The sequence below is a fragment of the Pavona decussata genome, unplaced genomic scaffold, assembly GCF_977016875.1.
Source record: "Pavona decussata unplaced genomic scaffold, jaPavDecu1.1 SCAFFOLD_8, whole genome shotgun sequence".
In the NCBI taxonomy this organism is placed as follows: domain Eukaryota; kingdom Metazoa; phylum Cnidaria; class Anthozoa; order Scleractinia; family Agariciidae; genus Pavona; species Pavona decussata.
Window position 1 is genome coordinate 2,850,244 of NW_028145431.1, and position 14,973 is coordinate 2,865,216.

The following is a 14,973-nucleotide window of genomic DNA, read 5'->3' on the forward strand; positions in this document are numbered from 1 at the left end:
TAATCAGTTCCCTTTCTTTTTCCGTTGTTATTGTTACCGTATACATTTGTAGAATTTTTCACGCAACTTACCCCCTGCAAGTTTTTTTTGGGAACCTAACCCGAAAAATTAAATCAACATTAACAAAAATAGTTGTTGAATAAAGCTTCCTTTGACTCTTTAACATCAGATAGCAGTACAAGACGGTTCAAGGATTCTTCAGAGCTTGGCTTTTCACTGAACTCGCATAGCAGTTCAGTCTCCCTTGCTTGCGAAAGTGGCTCGGTAGCGCTCAGTTAAAAACTGATTTGAGAGAAAGAAGGCTGGTTGAGAAGAGAAATATGGGCAAATTAATATGATAAACGGAATTCCAGATGAGATTTTGCGTGTAACATCTCCGTGACTGGCGTTTTGCAACCGTAGCACTTAAAATATGTTCGAAGATGTAAGGATGAGAGCACTTAGATGTTGGCGTGACTTTTAAGATGTTAGGCAAATAATAAAACGTATTTCTAGCATCTGAGGAAACAGTGCAGGCAATGAATAAAAACACTTTTTTCTTCATTTGTTGTTATTTTTATTTTTATTTTTTCAGAAAAATTGGATCGGTCGGCGATGAAAATATAAGATTTTTATTGGGGTCGAATTTGATAGTTTATAGATCCATGTTGTGCCGAGCAGAGTCAAAACAGAGCTGTAACTTACTTAGCATGAATGGTCACGCTATATTAAGAGAAAGATTTATATCCCATTGGAAAACATACAATAAAACCACATACACTTTCCACTACGTGCTCTCAATTTCCAAGCTGTTCAATGGCCTTTGAGAGTTCGATAACGTTTTTTGTCTAGACTACACAAAAACAACATAACTCTGCGTGTGAACTCGCCTTAATTAGCAACCGTGACAATATCAAGCCTCACGTATTGACGAAAGAAAATTCGAAAAAGATATTTCGTACCAGACGCGGTGAAGTGTTTCAGATTGACTGTCTGTTGGCTCAATAATAGAATATTACGTTTTGCTCATAAATTCAGGAATATCGTTAGAATATCCATTGACTTAATTTTACGATGCAGCTGGTACATTTTTATTAGTTGTGACTCTGATATATTTTCTTAAATTCACGGTATCTTGGCTTGTTTTTGTTATTCTTTGTGGTGGAACTAAACTCTTTTTGTTAGCAGAGCAAATTGAATTCTGGCACGTTTTTGCCACCCATAATGAAATACCTTAAATTCTCCATGAAAACGATCGACGTGCCGTGTTTTTTTAAACGAAATCCAGCTTTTACGTTCAAAGGATGGATTTCCGCGCGCTCACCGCACGATCGCGAAAAACCAAAACATTTTGTTTTTCAAAACCACGAATCTTCTTTAGCTGTCGTACGTGCCGTCGCCGCATAATTTTCAGACTTAGTTCGCTTGTTTTTCCCTTTTGGCCGCTTACGAAGGTCTGCTGCACATGTTAATGAGTTCCAAATTAAGTAGAGTCCTGTTTACGTTTTCCAAGATAACGTGACTCCAGGGATGACCTTTTATCGTGACTCAGGCTATTTTAATCACCTCCCGGGAAATTCTTGGGTTGATCGTGTTGAGCAAAAGACTTTTTGACGTATGAACTTTTGTGGGTTTTGAGGTATCGGAATATCCTAGTTTTGGGAAGACCTTTGATCTGACATTTTAACTGGTTGTTAGCTAGCTTCGTGCAACGACTAGTAACATACAAGGCTTCAATCGAACGTTCTACCTTTCGTCTGTTGACTGAAAAAATGCAAGTTGATTGTGATATGAGAAAACTCTCGTTCATCCCTATAGTAGCAACAAGGCCCTGCTGCTAGGCAATACAAGGAAGAAGAACAAATATTGGCTCTAAGAGATTTCCATGGATGCAAACAAACAAAGACAAAACAGTTTTAGCGGTGCGAATGTCTTGGGGGCAATTTCTTAGTAATACATTTGACCTTAAAGCCCCTGGAGTGGAAAGCCAAAAACGTGACTTGCAAAAGAAAACTATTTTAACATGTATGGTCGGATTACACTTACAGTTAACTGGTACGTGAGCAATGTTAACACTTTAATTGTGCAATCTTAAGAATGAATGTGTAGTTTTAAGATCTGTACTTTACGATTTCAAGTGCAATTTCGGGGCCCAATTTACCTCGCCTCCTGAACGTGGGCGAGGGAAACAAAAGCGTCATTTATAATGCCGAAGCGACAGGCGACCGAATCCGGGAAACTTTTAATTACACTGCAGGTAATACGTCTAATTTTAACCGCGAATCGCGTAAGTGATACGCGTGTAAACATGCAAAGAACTTTGCTGTCATCACGTAGGGCTTGTCTGCATTGGTATATAAGGTCCCCGAACGTACTTTGGTCTCCGTAGGCAGTCTCCTAGCGAAGAGTACGCAGGTTAGAGAACGGACTGGAAGAGGAGAAGGAAACGAGAAATACATCTTGCAAGGAAGGTACGATTTACTTAAATAGCATCTCACCAAATTTTTTTGTTCAGGGGTGTTTTGGAATTTTTTCAAGTTTTGTTTCTATGTCTGTATTTTGTTCACTGTATATTTACTTTACTCAAACATGTTTCTACAATGTATTTCCGCACACTTCTCAGTCCCCTCTTTCTCGGTGATAGCATACCGCGACAGGATTGAAGTTCTCTACCTAATGCGCACTGCAAACAAAGAAAATTAAAGTTTAGCTCTATTTTGTCGGCTTGCACACTTGCTGCAAACTTTGCATGAGTTAACGCCCTTCTCGGTAGAAATAGTACAGAATTGAAATATCGCTTTCTGTTCAGAACTGACCACATTTGGATCCTAATAAATACCTCAGAATGCGTGGGAACTCTTTTCCCCTTTGATCGCTATTTCAATATTTATATTTATATGTATTACATATGATTTATGAGAATGAGCTACTCGAATTGGAATTAGCTAAACTCTATCACAAAAGCGTTCGGCGCTAAGTCTCTTGATCTATCTGTTTACAATTAGCAGCTCTTTAGTAACGAACTGCCATATTTGCCCGTTCTTCCGTCTCGCCGGGCTTTTTTGTTCACTCTTCAGAAATTACATTTTGATTTTGATATGTAGTGTTGGTGAAACTATTTTTCATTACGTGATGTAGACTGGCTACCTATTTATATCACCATAGCGAAATTTCAATATTTCGTGGATAAATTCGCGTGTATTCGTTGCCTGTTAGTACGATGTTGCCTTAAGAAGCTCGAGAAAAGACTATAAAACATTATTAAGCTTTTCCAACCCCGCTCAGTTTTTTAGAATTATCTACGGTGGGCATTTTATTTATTTGAGTGGTCTTCTACTTTTGTATGTCTTTCCTTCTGGGTATTAAATGCGAGAATTCAGCCTAGATATTCGATTTAACTGAGTAAGTCAAGGCCAGACGAACCAGCAATTTCGTTTTGTTGCTTGTCATTAAAAAAGCTCCTATTTGTGATATTTCATTGCACATAAACTTGCTGTGAGTTAACGTTCATTTTCTTTTTAACAATGCAAGTATCTTCCCGACTTTTCATCCGTTCTGATAGCCAGCTGTGTGCAATATTTTAACACGTTAAAACAATATTTTAACTCTGGCATCAAGTCGAAGACAAAACCCCTTGATTGGCGAAATTTAAAAGCATTCGATAATTATGATTAAATTCGGTTTATTGCCGGTTTGACATGGTATAAAACCCATCAAGATTTTTTTTACTAGCGTGCACTCTATATTCAATAGCCATCATAGCCATAGCCTCACACGCCGCCGCTTATTGGCCAGGTTTCAGACTCGAGACAAATACTCTCAGGTATGCATTAAGATGTTATATATCCTCCTTGAACTGCCTGTGTGTCTATTCGATCGGTTATCTGGTGCTATTTGGTGATTAGCTGAGCGCTGAATTGTTTTCTTTTAAACGCAATCTAGACTAACCACAGCGCCAAGAGAATTTCAGTTGAGGCCGACTGCAGAACGTCGCCTGACATTATTTCACTTCGATTGGCATAGCTGAGTTACGTAAGAGGACAATTTGCCGACTTCCTTGCACTGATGTAGGTACAGGTTAAAGAGCTTAGTCTCAGCTGAGTTTTGAAAAACGGATTCCGATAGTAAATGGATTAAAAGATAACATGAGCCTCTTGTTACCAAAATAGAAGTTGCGAAATCTTGTGAGTGTCACTGAGCGAGTGGGACTTCCCTTTAAAATGCCGGGAAAATACTTATATTGACAATAAAAATATTTTGGGTATCACCTTTGCAAACATAGTTTAATTATAACCCAGATTGAAAGCTGAACAAACCCGAAGGCTGTTATATGTTAGTTTTTAAGTCGAAACAACAATGTTTGTTTAAACAGTTTAAAGTCGAGACTAAAACAAATACAACCTGATTTAAACCTTTTTAGTTTCGCTGTCTTTTCCTCTTATAATTAAGTGGGCCGGTTCTAGAGTGCCATAGATTGGAAGAGATCCCCAAAGTTGACGTTTTGAGAGAAGTGAAAATTAATCGTACTGAACGCTTTCATTTAAACGATCACCAAAGGGTCAGCCAACAGATTTAAGAATTAGACCTTTACGTCTAGTGGGTGAAGAAATCCAATCATTTAATCCGATACAAATCCAACTAAGAGAAAATTGAATGATCTAAAATACTTTAAGGTCAAATCTTGATTCATTTTTTAACGGGTAACTTTTGATAAAGCGATAGCTTTTGTAGCATTTTGCCTTCCGGGCATAATAAACTGGAGATATCTAAGATATTTTTGCGGAACGTTTATAAGCTGTAAACTGAGACAATTGAATTAATTCTCGAAACGTTCCCTAAATTTTTTCAATACTTGCAAGTTATATTGTAAGATCAAAGCAATCAGCTGCAGAACAGGCAGATACTCGCTAAAAACCAACTGGATCGAAGCCAAGGTGTGCAACAGGGCCATAGAGAGTGAACTTTGATTCCATTCTAACTCCAATACATGTAAAGGTTTTTCCAAAAAAAAAGTAAACACAACTTTGCCCTTGGACCGTTCTGTCTTGTCTTGGATTTTTCTTGACCTAAAGCTCAAAATAATATTTTTCCATGACCGCGAGATAAAAACCTCGGTTATTAACTAATTAATCGTGGACCAGACAGGACCTTCATTCTCTGCACTTGTCGTAGATTACTAGTTATTAGCTGAATCGGCTTTAGAACAAAAGGGCAGTGATCCAAAAAGCGCGCGAAAACTAAGTGCACGCGCCGTGATTCAAAGCCAAGGCGCCATTGTTTTTCCTTTCTTCTTGAATCTCGATTAATCCATTTTATCACGCGTCACCTGATTCTGAGCTGAGCGGCATTCTCGCGTTTTTTGTTCCCTCGGGCAGCCACGCCAGAAAAAAAAGCACAGCACTAAAGCACTGATTCATAGGTTGTATCCTGACTCTTGTATATGGCCTTTACGAGAATGCGCCGTCTCGGATCTAAAATAAACACTGAAGGCATGGATTTTTTCACTCGACATTGTTATAGACAGCCCAGTACTATATAACAGTGTCCATAGATAATATTTTCCCTATTTCTTGACCTCTAACCTTGGATCCGGTTGCAATACTTTTAATATACAACGAGTCTTTTTCTAACTCAAGTCAAGAAGAGACAGAAACAAAAGATGGATTTCTTTTGTGATAAATGGGGTCAGGATTTCATCGCTTGGATGGCAGTAGCCAAAGGATAGCCGCACCCATCCCCCGAGAAAACGTTTTTTTTCTCGGGGGGTGGGTGCGGATACAACTAGCCAAGGGTGGAATACCCTTATCCAAACTTGAGTTGAGTCCTCCCTCCTCCCCAACCCCTCCCCCCCCCCCCCCACCACCAAAAGAAAACACAAAAAAACTTTACCTTACGGCCGTTCAAGTATGAAAATGTCAGATCAGGCAGTAAATAAAGACAGTCTCCTGTATGATTAATCAGCTCCTCGAAGAACTGGCTCCCTTCTCCTTACGATAACTTCTAAACTGAACTGTTTCAACACTTGGTACTGATGGCCATTGAATACCCTACGTTTGGGTGTGAAAGTATTAATCATTTTCCATCTTTGCTTTGCAGGATTCTTCAAAGATGATCCTGGAAGCCACACTTGTTCTTGCCTGCGCATTCATCTGCGCCATCTTACTTCAGGCGATCCAACGCGCACGCGCACAGCGCTCTACACATCTCGCACCAGGCCCCTCTCCATACCCACTGATCGGCAATTTACATCAGTTAGTGGGAAAACCCGGTCACGTGGCCATGACGGACATGGCAGAGGAGTTTGGCAAGATCTACACGCTCTACTTGCCCGGCGGTCAGCGCTGTGTGGTTGTGAATTCCATTGATTTGGCGCGAGAGGCTTTGCTTACCAGAAGGGATGATTTTTCGGGGAGGCCCGCCACTTTCATCGCCGATTACCTGTCACGTGGTCTCAAAGATATCATTTGCGCAGACTTCACTCAAACCATGATCCTCCAGCGCAAGATCGCACACTCTGCACTGCGCATGTACGGAAGTGGATTGAAGCACCTGGAAGGGTTGATTTGTAGTGAAGTGGAACATCTGTCCCAGCGAATCTCCGCACGCAAAGGAAAACCTTTCGACCCTAAAGAAGACATTCAGCTTGCAGTCTTGAACGTGATATGTGCTGTCGTTTACGGCGAGAGCTACGAAATCAATGATGAAGAATTTCTGCGGATAGTGAAGTACAACGACGAGTTCATCAGGCTGTTTGGAAGCTACAACATTCTCGACCTGCTACCTTGGTTGCGCTTTCTCCCTCTTAAAGACATGAAAAGACTCCGAGAGTCGCGAGCCATCAGAGACGACATCTTAGATTCCAAATACCGTGAACACAAGCAGCGATTCGAAGAGGACAACGCTAATAACAACTTCGAGATCAACGACTTGACCGATGCGCTGCTGAAAGCCCACTACGAAGCTCAGATGGAAGATGGCAAAGTGACCCAGCTGTTAAGTGAAGACCATATCGTAATGACAATGAACGATGTTTTCAACGCGGGCCTCGAGACCACGTCTACAACCCTGCGATGGCTGATGGCCTACATGGCTACCTACCCAGACGTCCAAGCGCGCGTCCATGCTGAGTTGGATGACGTCATCGGTAGTGGGCGCATGCCCTGCTTGAATGATCGCGGAAACCTGCCTTTCCTGGAGTCCACCATTGCTGAAGTGCTCCGTATTCGCGCCATCGTGCCTTTGTCCCTCCCCCACAAGTCCACTTGTGATACGTCCCTGGGAGGGTACGACGTGCCGAAAGACACCATGTTAATTACAAACATCTGGGCGATCCACCATGACACTGATGAATGGGACGAGCCAGAGGTGTTCAAACCCGAACGTTTCCTGGACTCAGAAGGCAAGTTTTCTGCTGCTGGAGTTCGCAGCTATCTGCCTTTCAGCGCTGGCAGGCGCGGTTGCCTGGGTGAGTCCCTCGCCAAAACCGAGCTGTTTGTTGTAGCCTCGAGGCTCCTGCATCAGTTCAAAGTTGAAAATCCACCTGAGAAACCGCTTCCCGATTTGAGTGGTGACGTCGGCGTGGTTTTAATGCCTGGAACATACGAAGTTTGTATCACGGAGAGAATGTAACATACAGCAGAACTGAAGAAAGTCCTTTAAACACTTTTCTGGAAAACTTCTTTTACAATGAAACTTTTTTATACAATGGAGAACAATTCTAATATTTTAACTTTTCTTTTACACGAACAACCGCATAAGAAGTTCCTAATATGATCAAATATTTGATAACAGATTTGAATTCATTGCATCTTTCGGGAGAATCTGTATATTTAACAATTATTACACGCGCGAGGGTTGGCTTTCATCATACCATATCCAACAAGGGCGAGTTGAATAATTGTTTTATTAAAAATAACCGAGAAATATTGCTAGATCTTGCTAATTTCGCTTTGCAAGAACAACCAGAAAACAATTCAATGATCGGTATTTCTCAAGCATGGTGTAATACCTGATATACCAAGGCCTCTAAGCCAATCAAATCCCTGGAATTATATTATCCAATGATCACATTTTTAATTATTATCGATGTCTGACTTAGCATAAATGAAAATTGAGCATGTTTTCACTTACTGTTTTCAAAGTTCGTTATAAATTAGACAAAATTTTGAATTCAATTTCGAATACGGTTTTACCGAACTCCCGAAGATGAATCCTTGGACAGATGATATATTCCTAAAATAGTCAAGTGTTAGTTATTTAAAATCCGAATTAGGAAACTTTTAAAAAATCCTCTATGAGGAAAAATAGTAATCACTTTTAGTGAGTAATTTTCCCGGATTTTTTCTCCATTGTAGATTTGCTCAAAGACTGTTAACAATCGTACGTGCGCACACATTTATCTAGCAATCGTATTTTATCAATTGGCTCAAGAGCCTGCCTCTTTCCCAGACGCCAATTGATACATTTCGTAGAAAAGCGGGAAAACAGGGGCGCGCGGCTTGATGGGAAGGACGCGAAACATGAAAACTTACCCGCCACACCATGCGCGCCATGATCGCCGGACAATTGACGGAGAGACATATGGGAAAGAGGCAGCTCTGTACTTTTCCCATCTTATAAGGATATATTTAGTTTTAATAAATATCTTTTTAAAAATTCTATAAAAGGTGAATTTATAACTGTCATGAAATTTTGTAAATTTAGTAGTAAAAGAAAACGTTAGTTAGTAGGATTAAAAATGAACATTTTCAGTTTACTTTTTATTTTTTCTTCCCTTGATGATTTTCTTTTCCTTTTTTTTCTTTTTCATAAAAAAAAGACAGAGGTTTAATCTCTCAAGCATCGATGTTTTTGATTTCAGGGACAAAAATCTCTTGGGAGATAAAAATTGGATCTAAAATCGCCAGTGCTTGATCATCAAGAAAAAAAATATTGCAGCCCAGACTATTTCTTTTTCAAGAGACCCGAGGGAAATTGGTCAAGGAGGTGGGGTGGGGGAGTAAATCGGTAAATTGAATCTGGCAATCGAGAAGCATGGCTTGCGAAAAACTAATAAAAAATTCAAAAATGATCGAAAAGGAGCACGCATTTGCTAACAACTAGCTGCGATATGCGAATGTTAGGTCTGAAAAAACCGTCCCCAAAAGTACATAGAATAACACTGTTAACTGTAAAGGGCACACGAACGTGTGTGACATGAAATTTTTTGAGGGAGTAAAAAATTTTTCGACTTTTTTCGACTTTCTGATCTCACGGTTTTGCAGTCTGTAGGTACAGAGGTTTTTTGGCCGCGTGGAACTAAATTTTTGCGATATCCAGCAAGTTGAATTTCGATAACTATTCAGAGAAGAACTTTTGAAACGAAAGTCAAAAGACGCACGTTTCATTTCTATCGGTCACATGTAAACTCGATCCATGAGTAAGCTTTGTAGTCATGGAAACTGAACAAGCACTTTTTGAGAGCACTCAACGAGAATATTTAAGAAAAAACATCAAAGGTCGTTTCTGTTTTCCAAGACCATTTTGGGGTCTTTAAAAGCGGATGTTTGAGTGTACGCTGACAAAATTTGATCTGTTTGGATGCGTTATATAGCTGCATGATTTTTTTAAGTCGTAGAAACCCTGCAAAATAGCTTACGGCGTTGGTTTTCGCGTATCATGAGGAGCCATAATCAGGGATGGAGACCGTAACGAGATGCCATTTTGTTTTTGGGCTTGTCCCCATGTGTTGTACCAAAAAATTGTGCCATACGCGCGCACACGTGTAAATGGTCAGGATTCCTGATTATGGCTCCTGGTATCATTTATATCGCAAGATGGAGACCTGTACTGCAAAACATAGATAATTTCATTGATATTCAGTTTCTCTTTTTGCGTTGGTACGTTGTACGAACTTGCGCGGCCATGTAACGGAAAATCTTGAGCGAGAGTGTGGCGGATAGAAAAATCCCGCAATGGCAAATTTTGAGCGCCTCTCCTCATGAGTTCGCGCTTTCAGAGATTTGTGGCCCCTTCGTGAATCTGTGGAGGGGCGGAGGTGCAACGGTTTAGAGCGTTGGACCTTCGATCGGACGGTCGGAACTGATCGAAGGGTCGGTGGCTCGATCTCCCCGCATTTCTGTGATGTTTCCTTAGCGGACAAGAAACTTTGCTCCACACTGTCTCTCTTCACCCAGGTGTATGAATGGCTACCGGCGGGCGAAGTAAACCTGTGATAGAATAGCATCCCATCCAAGGGCAGTAGCAATATTCCTAGTTACTTCATGCTACAGACCCCGGATTAGAGCCTGCTAACAGCGGATGGCGGGTAACCGGGTTATCGATCTGGCCGAGATAAAACATAGCCAATCTTTACATGCAAAATTTCTACAATCGTGGAAAAAAAACTGTTAAGAAAACGTACCCTTCCACATGTTCCAAGTGTTTTACTGGTAAACAAACAAATTAAACGACCATATTTCCCCCGCCCCCCTCCCCCGACTCAATGTTGTTTCGTGGGTCACGAACAGTTTCCCGGCAATCAGTTCTTTCCAAATCAACATTGTATAAGGGGAGGGGGGGGGGGGGGGGGGAGAAGTTATTGTTGTAGAACTGAATTCTGAGGGGAGCAATAGTAAAGAATTGTGTTTTGTCGGCTGCGTTCAGTTTTGTCCACGATTGTAACTATAGCACGCCTACCCGTGTTATGTTAGAGTCATCGAAGCGTGCTTCGAACTAGTACTCCAAAATCGTATCGTACTTTTTCCTCAATAACCAAGGCCACAGTGACCTCAAAACGATTTTTTACCAGAAATTTGTGGACGACGGTCGAGCTCGAAACAAAATAATATTTCGTATCAACTGTTGTCAACTGCTGTTGCCAAAGTTAAAACCATCATCGAAACTTCGTAAAAAGCGTTTGTCCAAAGAATTAACATTCTAATGAACAGATCTAACAAAAAAATAGGGGGAATAGGATCCTTTAATTTTGAAAGTTATAAATTTCGACAGCGTTTGGTTCACATTTGGGTTAATTAAAAACAGGCGTAAGATCATAGCCCTCTATTCTTTAAAGTTCTTTTTGTCATACTTCAATTTTAGTTTAGTATGTTATTCATTAGTTATTTCGTTATTACGCTTTTGCCAGTTAGTTTCTTTTTAGTAAAAGCTTCGCTAGTTTGAACATATTCATCAGTGATAACAGTCATTCGATTGGAAACTTCGTCGCTCGAACAATCGAACAACTGCCTTGAAAATCGAACAACTGCTCTACCGCGAGAGCCAAATCATTGTTTAGGCTTTTAATGCGCATGCGTAGTTGTAATGAAGTAATATTAAATCCCACAAGGATGCCGATTTGAATAGTAAATGTTATATATATTTCGTTTATTCCTCAGTAATTACTGTCTAGTGATGACAGCCCATGTGCGATTTCGTCGTCGCGCACTTCACGTTCCTTCGTGAATGTGTGGCCGTCTGAAGCTTTTGGTTATTTTTTTACGAAGAAAAGTGAAATGTCATTAATCACTTTTTCCTCCAGATGAGAGAGATTTCCGAAGTCGATCACAACTATCACAGTGACACCTTAAGGAATCTGATATATTTTAGCAATTTAGCATTTCTACCTTTTATAAGAAAAAAAACTTATGTATGTCAGGTTAGGGTTTTATTTACGTTCAATTGCAAAGTAATCTGGATTGTCTGCTTTAAAAGATAAACCCAGTCGAAATAAACCGGACCTCAGAGTGTTTTAATCTTGCGGACGCGGACCTTTTCTACACAGGAAAGGGAGATTGTCAAAACTGAAGCCCAAAACCCCGAAGATTTCAGCTCAGGAATAACCTGGAGATTCATTTTCTTTTGTCAGAACAAATGCAATTTTTAGAGCCGTCGGCACGAATGACTTGGTCTGTGAATCAAGTTGACTTTCGAAGGGTTCGTTTCGCACTATTTGTTTCGCACGGGAAGCCAATGAATGACTTTTTAAAATTTCGATCATAGAGTCCAGTCAGGTTTCAGTGGTCACGGTCTACATCGTGAATTTAATACAATCGGCTTATGAAAAATAATGGAATTGAAGCTTTCATAAATCTGTAACAAATTAGGGTGTCATTTGTTCCGCCCCGGTAATCTTCATTGTACGAAACCATAGCAACATTTTCCCGCCATTGTCTCATTTCGGCACCAACTTTTGTTGTCCAACAAAAGACGCCATGATTCACGCTGGGCTGATCACATTGTGTTGTGCAGTGATTGTCTCTTCATCAGGCCTTTATTGAACCACGCATCAAGAAGGCAGCTGCTTTGAATAGCGTAATGAATAGGATTTAGTTTTAAATGAGTGTTTTATTACGAAGCAACGATCTAGAACTTCAAATCCGACACGCGGCAGGCTTCCAAATTGCGCCAAAATAGGATCGAGGAATACCTCTTCGAAGCGAATGCCGATGAATCCGCTGTGAAGATGTGATCGACGGGGGCTGTATTTCGATGGAAAAAACCTGTACTGGACATCGACGGAAGCGAGACAGAAGACATCAATCTAAGGTGAGTCAAATCCGCCATGAAAATCTGTAGGAAGGAACTCCGATTTCAACTTCGCTTACGTAAACTTCTTTCATATATATTTGACCTGTCACCGTCAACAAGCGCATCTCGTGCGTTATTAAATGTGGTTTAATAACATGAATCATTTATACTTTGTTACCCCTGACCAAGAAGCTAATCTAAAACAGGTTAACGGTTTTAAATTGTTTATGAACTTATATTCAAAGTGGAAATATTAGCTGTAGAGCTTTATTGATGTTTTTTTTTTGTCTCGTAAATTGATCGAAGCCAGTATTGAAGCTTATTTACATGTAGGTTAATTTATTCGCTCGGCCGATCAAAGCGTAATATTGTCCACTTCCTCAAATAGCTACTCTGAATATTATCCGCGAACAGTTGAGATAGAGTTCTGTAGAAGTTGTGTTCACCGCGTTTGTATTGATAATGACTAGTAACGTAAGTTTCATGTATAAAGCTCCCAGAAACGAGATGTTTACCAGCAAAGCTTATCAAATATACTGTATAATGTTACGGCTGGTTGTCCATCGATCTTGATTTATGAAAATTTAACTTGGTGCAATATATTTTGTTTGGTCGATTTGTATAACATCTCATTCAAAATTTTGCTTTTCCAGGAAACAATGTTGAATTTCGGATTTTTATCTTTTCTCGGAAATTATTCATCTTGAGTAATTTTAGATAAACGGTCTATTAACCTAATTGTATTTAATTTTTCGAAATTGATTTATTGTTATGAGTAACAAACTTTATTGCAGTGGAATTTGATAATATTGTTATTCCATATTTAGAGACAAATTTTCGTAGCTATATATTTAATGTCACTGAAACTGTGTATTGATGCTACCATAAAAATTGTTCGGAATATAAGCTGTGTGCTTCAGTTCACTCAAAAGACGTTTTTCGTGCATGGGGGATTTCTTAATTTTTTTATTACCAAAAGGAATTTTGCAATCCAGAATTGGTTGGGTTTGTCAATAAAAACTTGGAGTCCATAGCAAACAGCATAAAACAGCTGACTCTAACAATCCATGGGTTTATGATATTTGAAAGGGCATAGTTAATAATTAAGCCTAATGTTACAGTGCCTCAAGAGGCTAATTTCCTTCTTATAATAATTATTATTATAAGAAGGAAATTAGCCTCTTGAGGCACTGTAACATTAGGCAATTTTTCTTGCAAGTTGTTCCCCAATTTCGTTGCACTGTTGCAAAGAGTTGTACGAAAATAATGTTGGGTAGCGTAACAATGATGTCTTACAATGTTCTTGTTGTAGTCACCGTTACACGATTGAAGTAGAACTGACTTCTACTTTTTGCAACAGTTGTCGCAATAAAAAAATTGCGAGACATAGTTCATTTTAAGGCATATTTTACACTAGGCAATGATTCATGCAATTTGTGTCATTATAAAATTGTGAGGGAAGCTGCAAGAAAAATTGTCTAGTGTAACAGTCCCTTTAAATTTGGGGGCTTATGTTTAGGACGGGAGAGGAGCATTTATTGGCAATTTTACGATATGCAGCTGTACTGTACTGCACACTGTATATATAAAGTTGTAAACCATTATCACAGGTAGCCCAGACATGTCAAGAGTTAGTGATGCAGTTTCTCAAATGCCTCTGAATGCATACTTGTCCATATTTGTAGCATTTTATGAGGTTCCTCTGAAGCCTGGTTTAAATGTAATGTATAAGGACGCAGCATGATATGGCTGAATAGTTTGAGTGCCAGACTTGAAATCAGAAGTCCCAAGCTCGTGTTCTCTCAGACTGCAAGTGGAGTAAAATAATATGTTTTGGCCCATGTAGCCCCAAGATCAACTCCTTGGCTGTGCTTTTGACATACAACTGTAGCCAATGGTTTACCTAAATTGTAACCTTTTGACTGCTACTGTATACTGCTGGTCTTCATCAGGCGATGGTGTCGACTGGCATTTGAACATTGCAATCCATACCTATGTGACACAATTGTGAGACAAATGATTCATTTAAGCTACCATTTCAAACCATGACCAACACCTTTCATAACATTATTACTTTTATATTTTAACCAGTTTAACTTTCGCTTTTCATTTGTCAAAAATTCATTACAGTACTATAATCTGGAACTAATTATTATTAAAAGCATTGGGAAGAAGAATTAAGGTGGCTTGTTAAACTTTAAAATAAAAAAAAGATTTAAACCACAACATACATGTATGATGGATGTACAGTTTGCATACAGGTGTTTGTTATACTGCATGTGTAGTTTGCTAGAAAGTGTGTACAGTAAGTTACATAATATTTGAATAATCTGGTTCTATGCTTTTAAATATTTTTTTCAAAAAGCAAACATTGTCTCGTGAAAAGTTGGCATGTATGATGTACAATCCACAGTGAGTATTTTGTAAATTTCTACCTTTATTTGTATGGGAGCCTGTTTGCTTTTAAATGTCATCGGTAACCAAGCT

General features: G+C 39.5%; 2 protein-coding genes and 1 pseudogene across 5 annotated transcripts in view; 2 read left to right on the plus strand and 1 right to left on the minus strand.

Moving 5' to 3' along the window:
• Positions 1-5,928, minus strand: part of LOC146488947 (uncharacterized) — a 32,458-nt gene extending 26,530 nt beyond the window's left edge. The window contains exon 1 of the mRNA XM_085114979.1: positions 5,869-5,928. The gene's annotated coding sequence lies outside the window, so the exon portion shown is untranslated. The remainder of the gene's footprint in view (positions 1-5,868) is intronic.
• Positions 2,363-8,734, plus strand: LOC146488948 (steroid 17-alpha-hydroxylase/17,20 lyase pseudogene; annotated as a pseudogene). Its single transcript, XR_014865714.1, has 2 exons — positions 2,363-2,450; positions 6,076-8,734. The product of XR_014865714.1 is annotated as a steroid 17-alpha-hydroxylase/17,20 lyase pseudogene (transcript).
• Positions 8,735-12,135: 3,401 nt separating this feature from the next.
• The window catches only part of LOC146488949 (uncharacterized), a 37,969-nt gene continuing 35,131 nt past the window's right edge, over positions 12,136-14,973 (plus strand). For all 3 annotated transcript variants that reach the window (XR_014865702.1, XM_085114940.1, XM_085114958.1), the window contains exon 1: positions 12,136-12,504. Coding sequence is in view for 1 of the 3 variants with exons in the window: in XM_085114940.1 (XP_084971066.1) it covers positions 12,448-12,504 (57 nt within the window). In the remaining 2 variants the exon portion in view is untranslated. The remainder of the gene's footprint in view (positions 12,505-14,973) is intronic.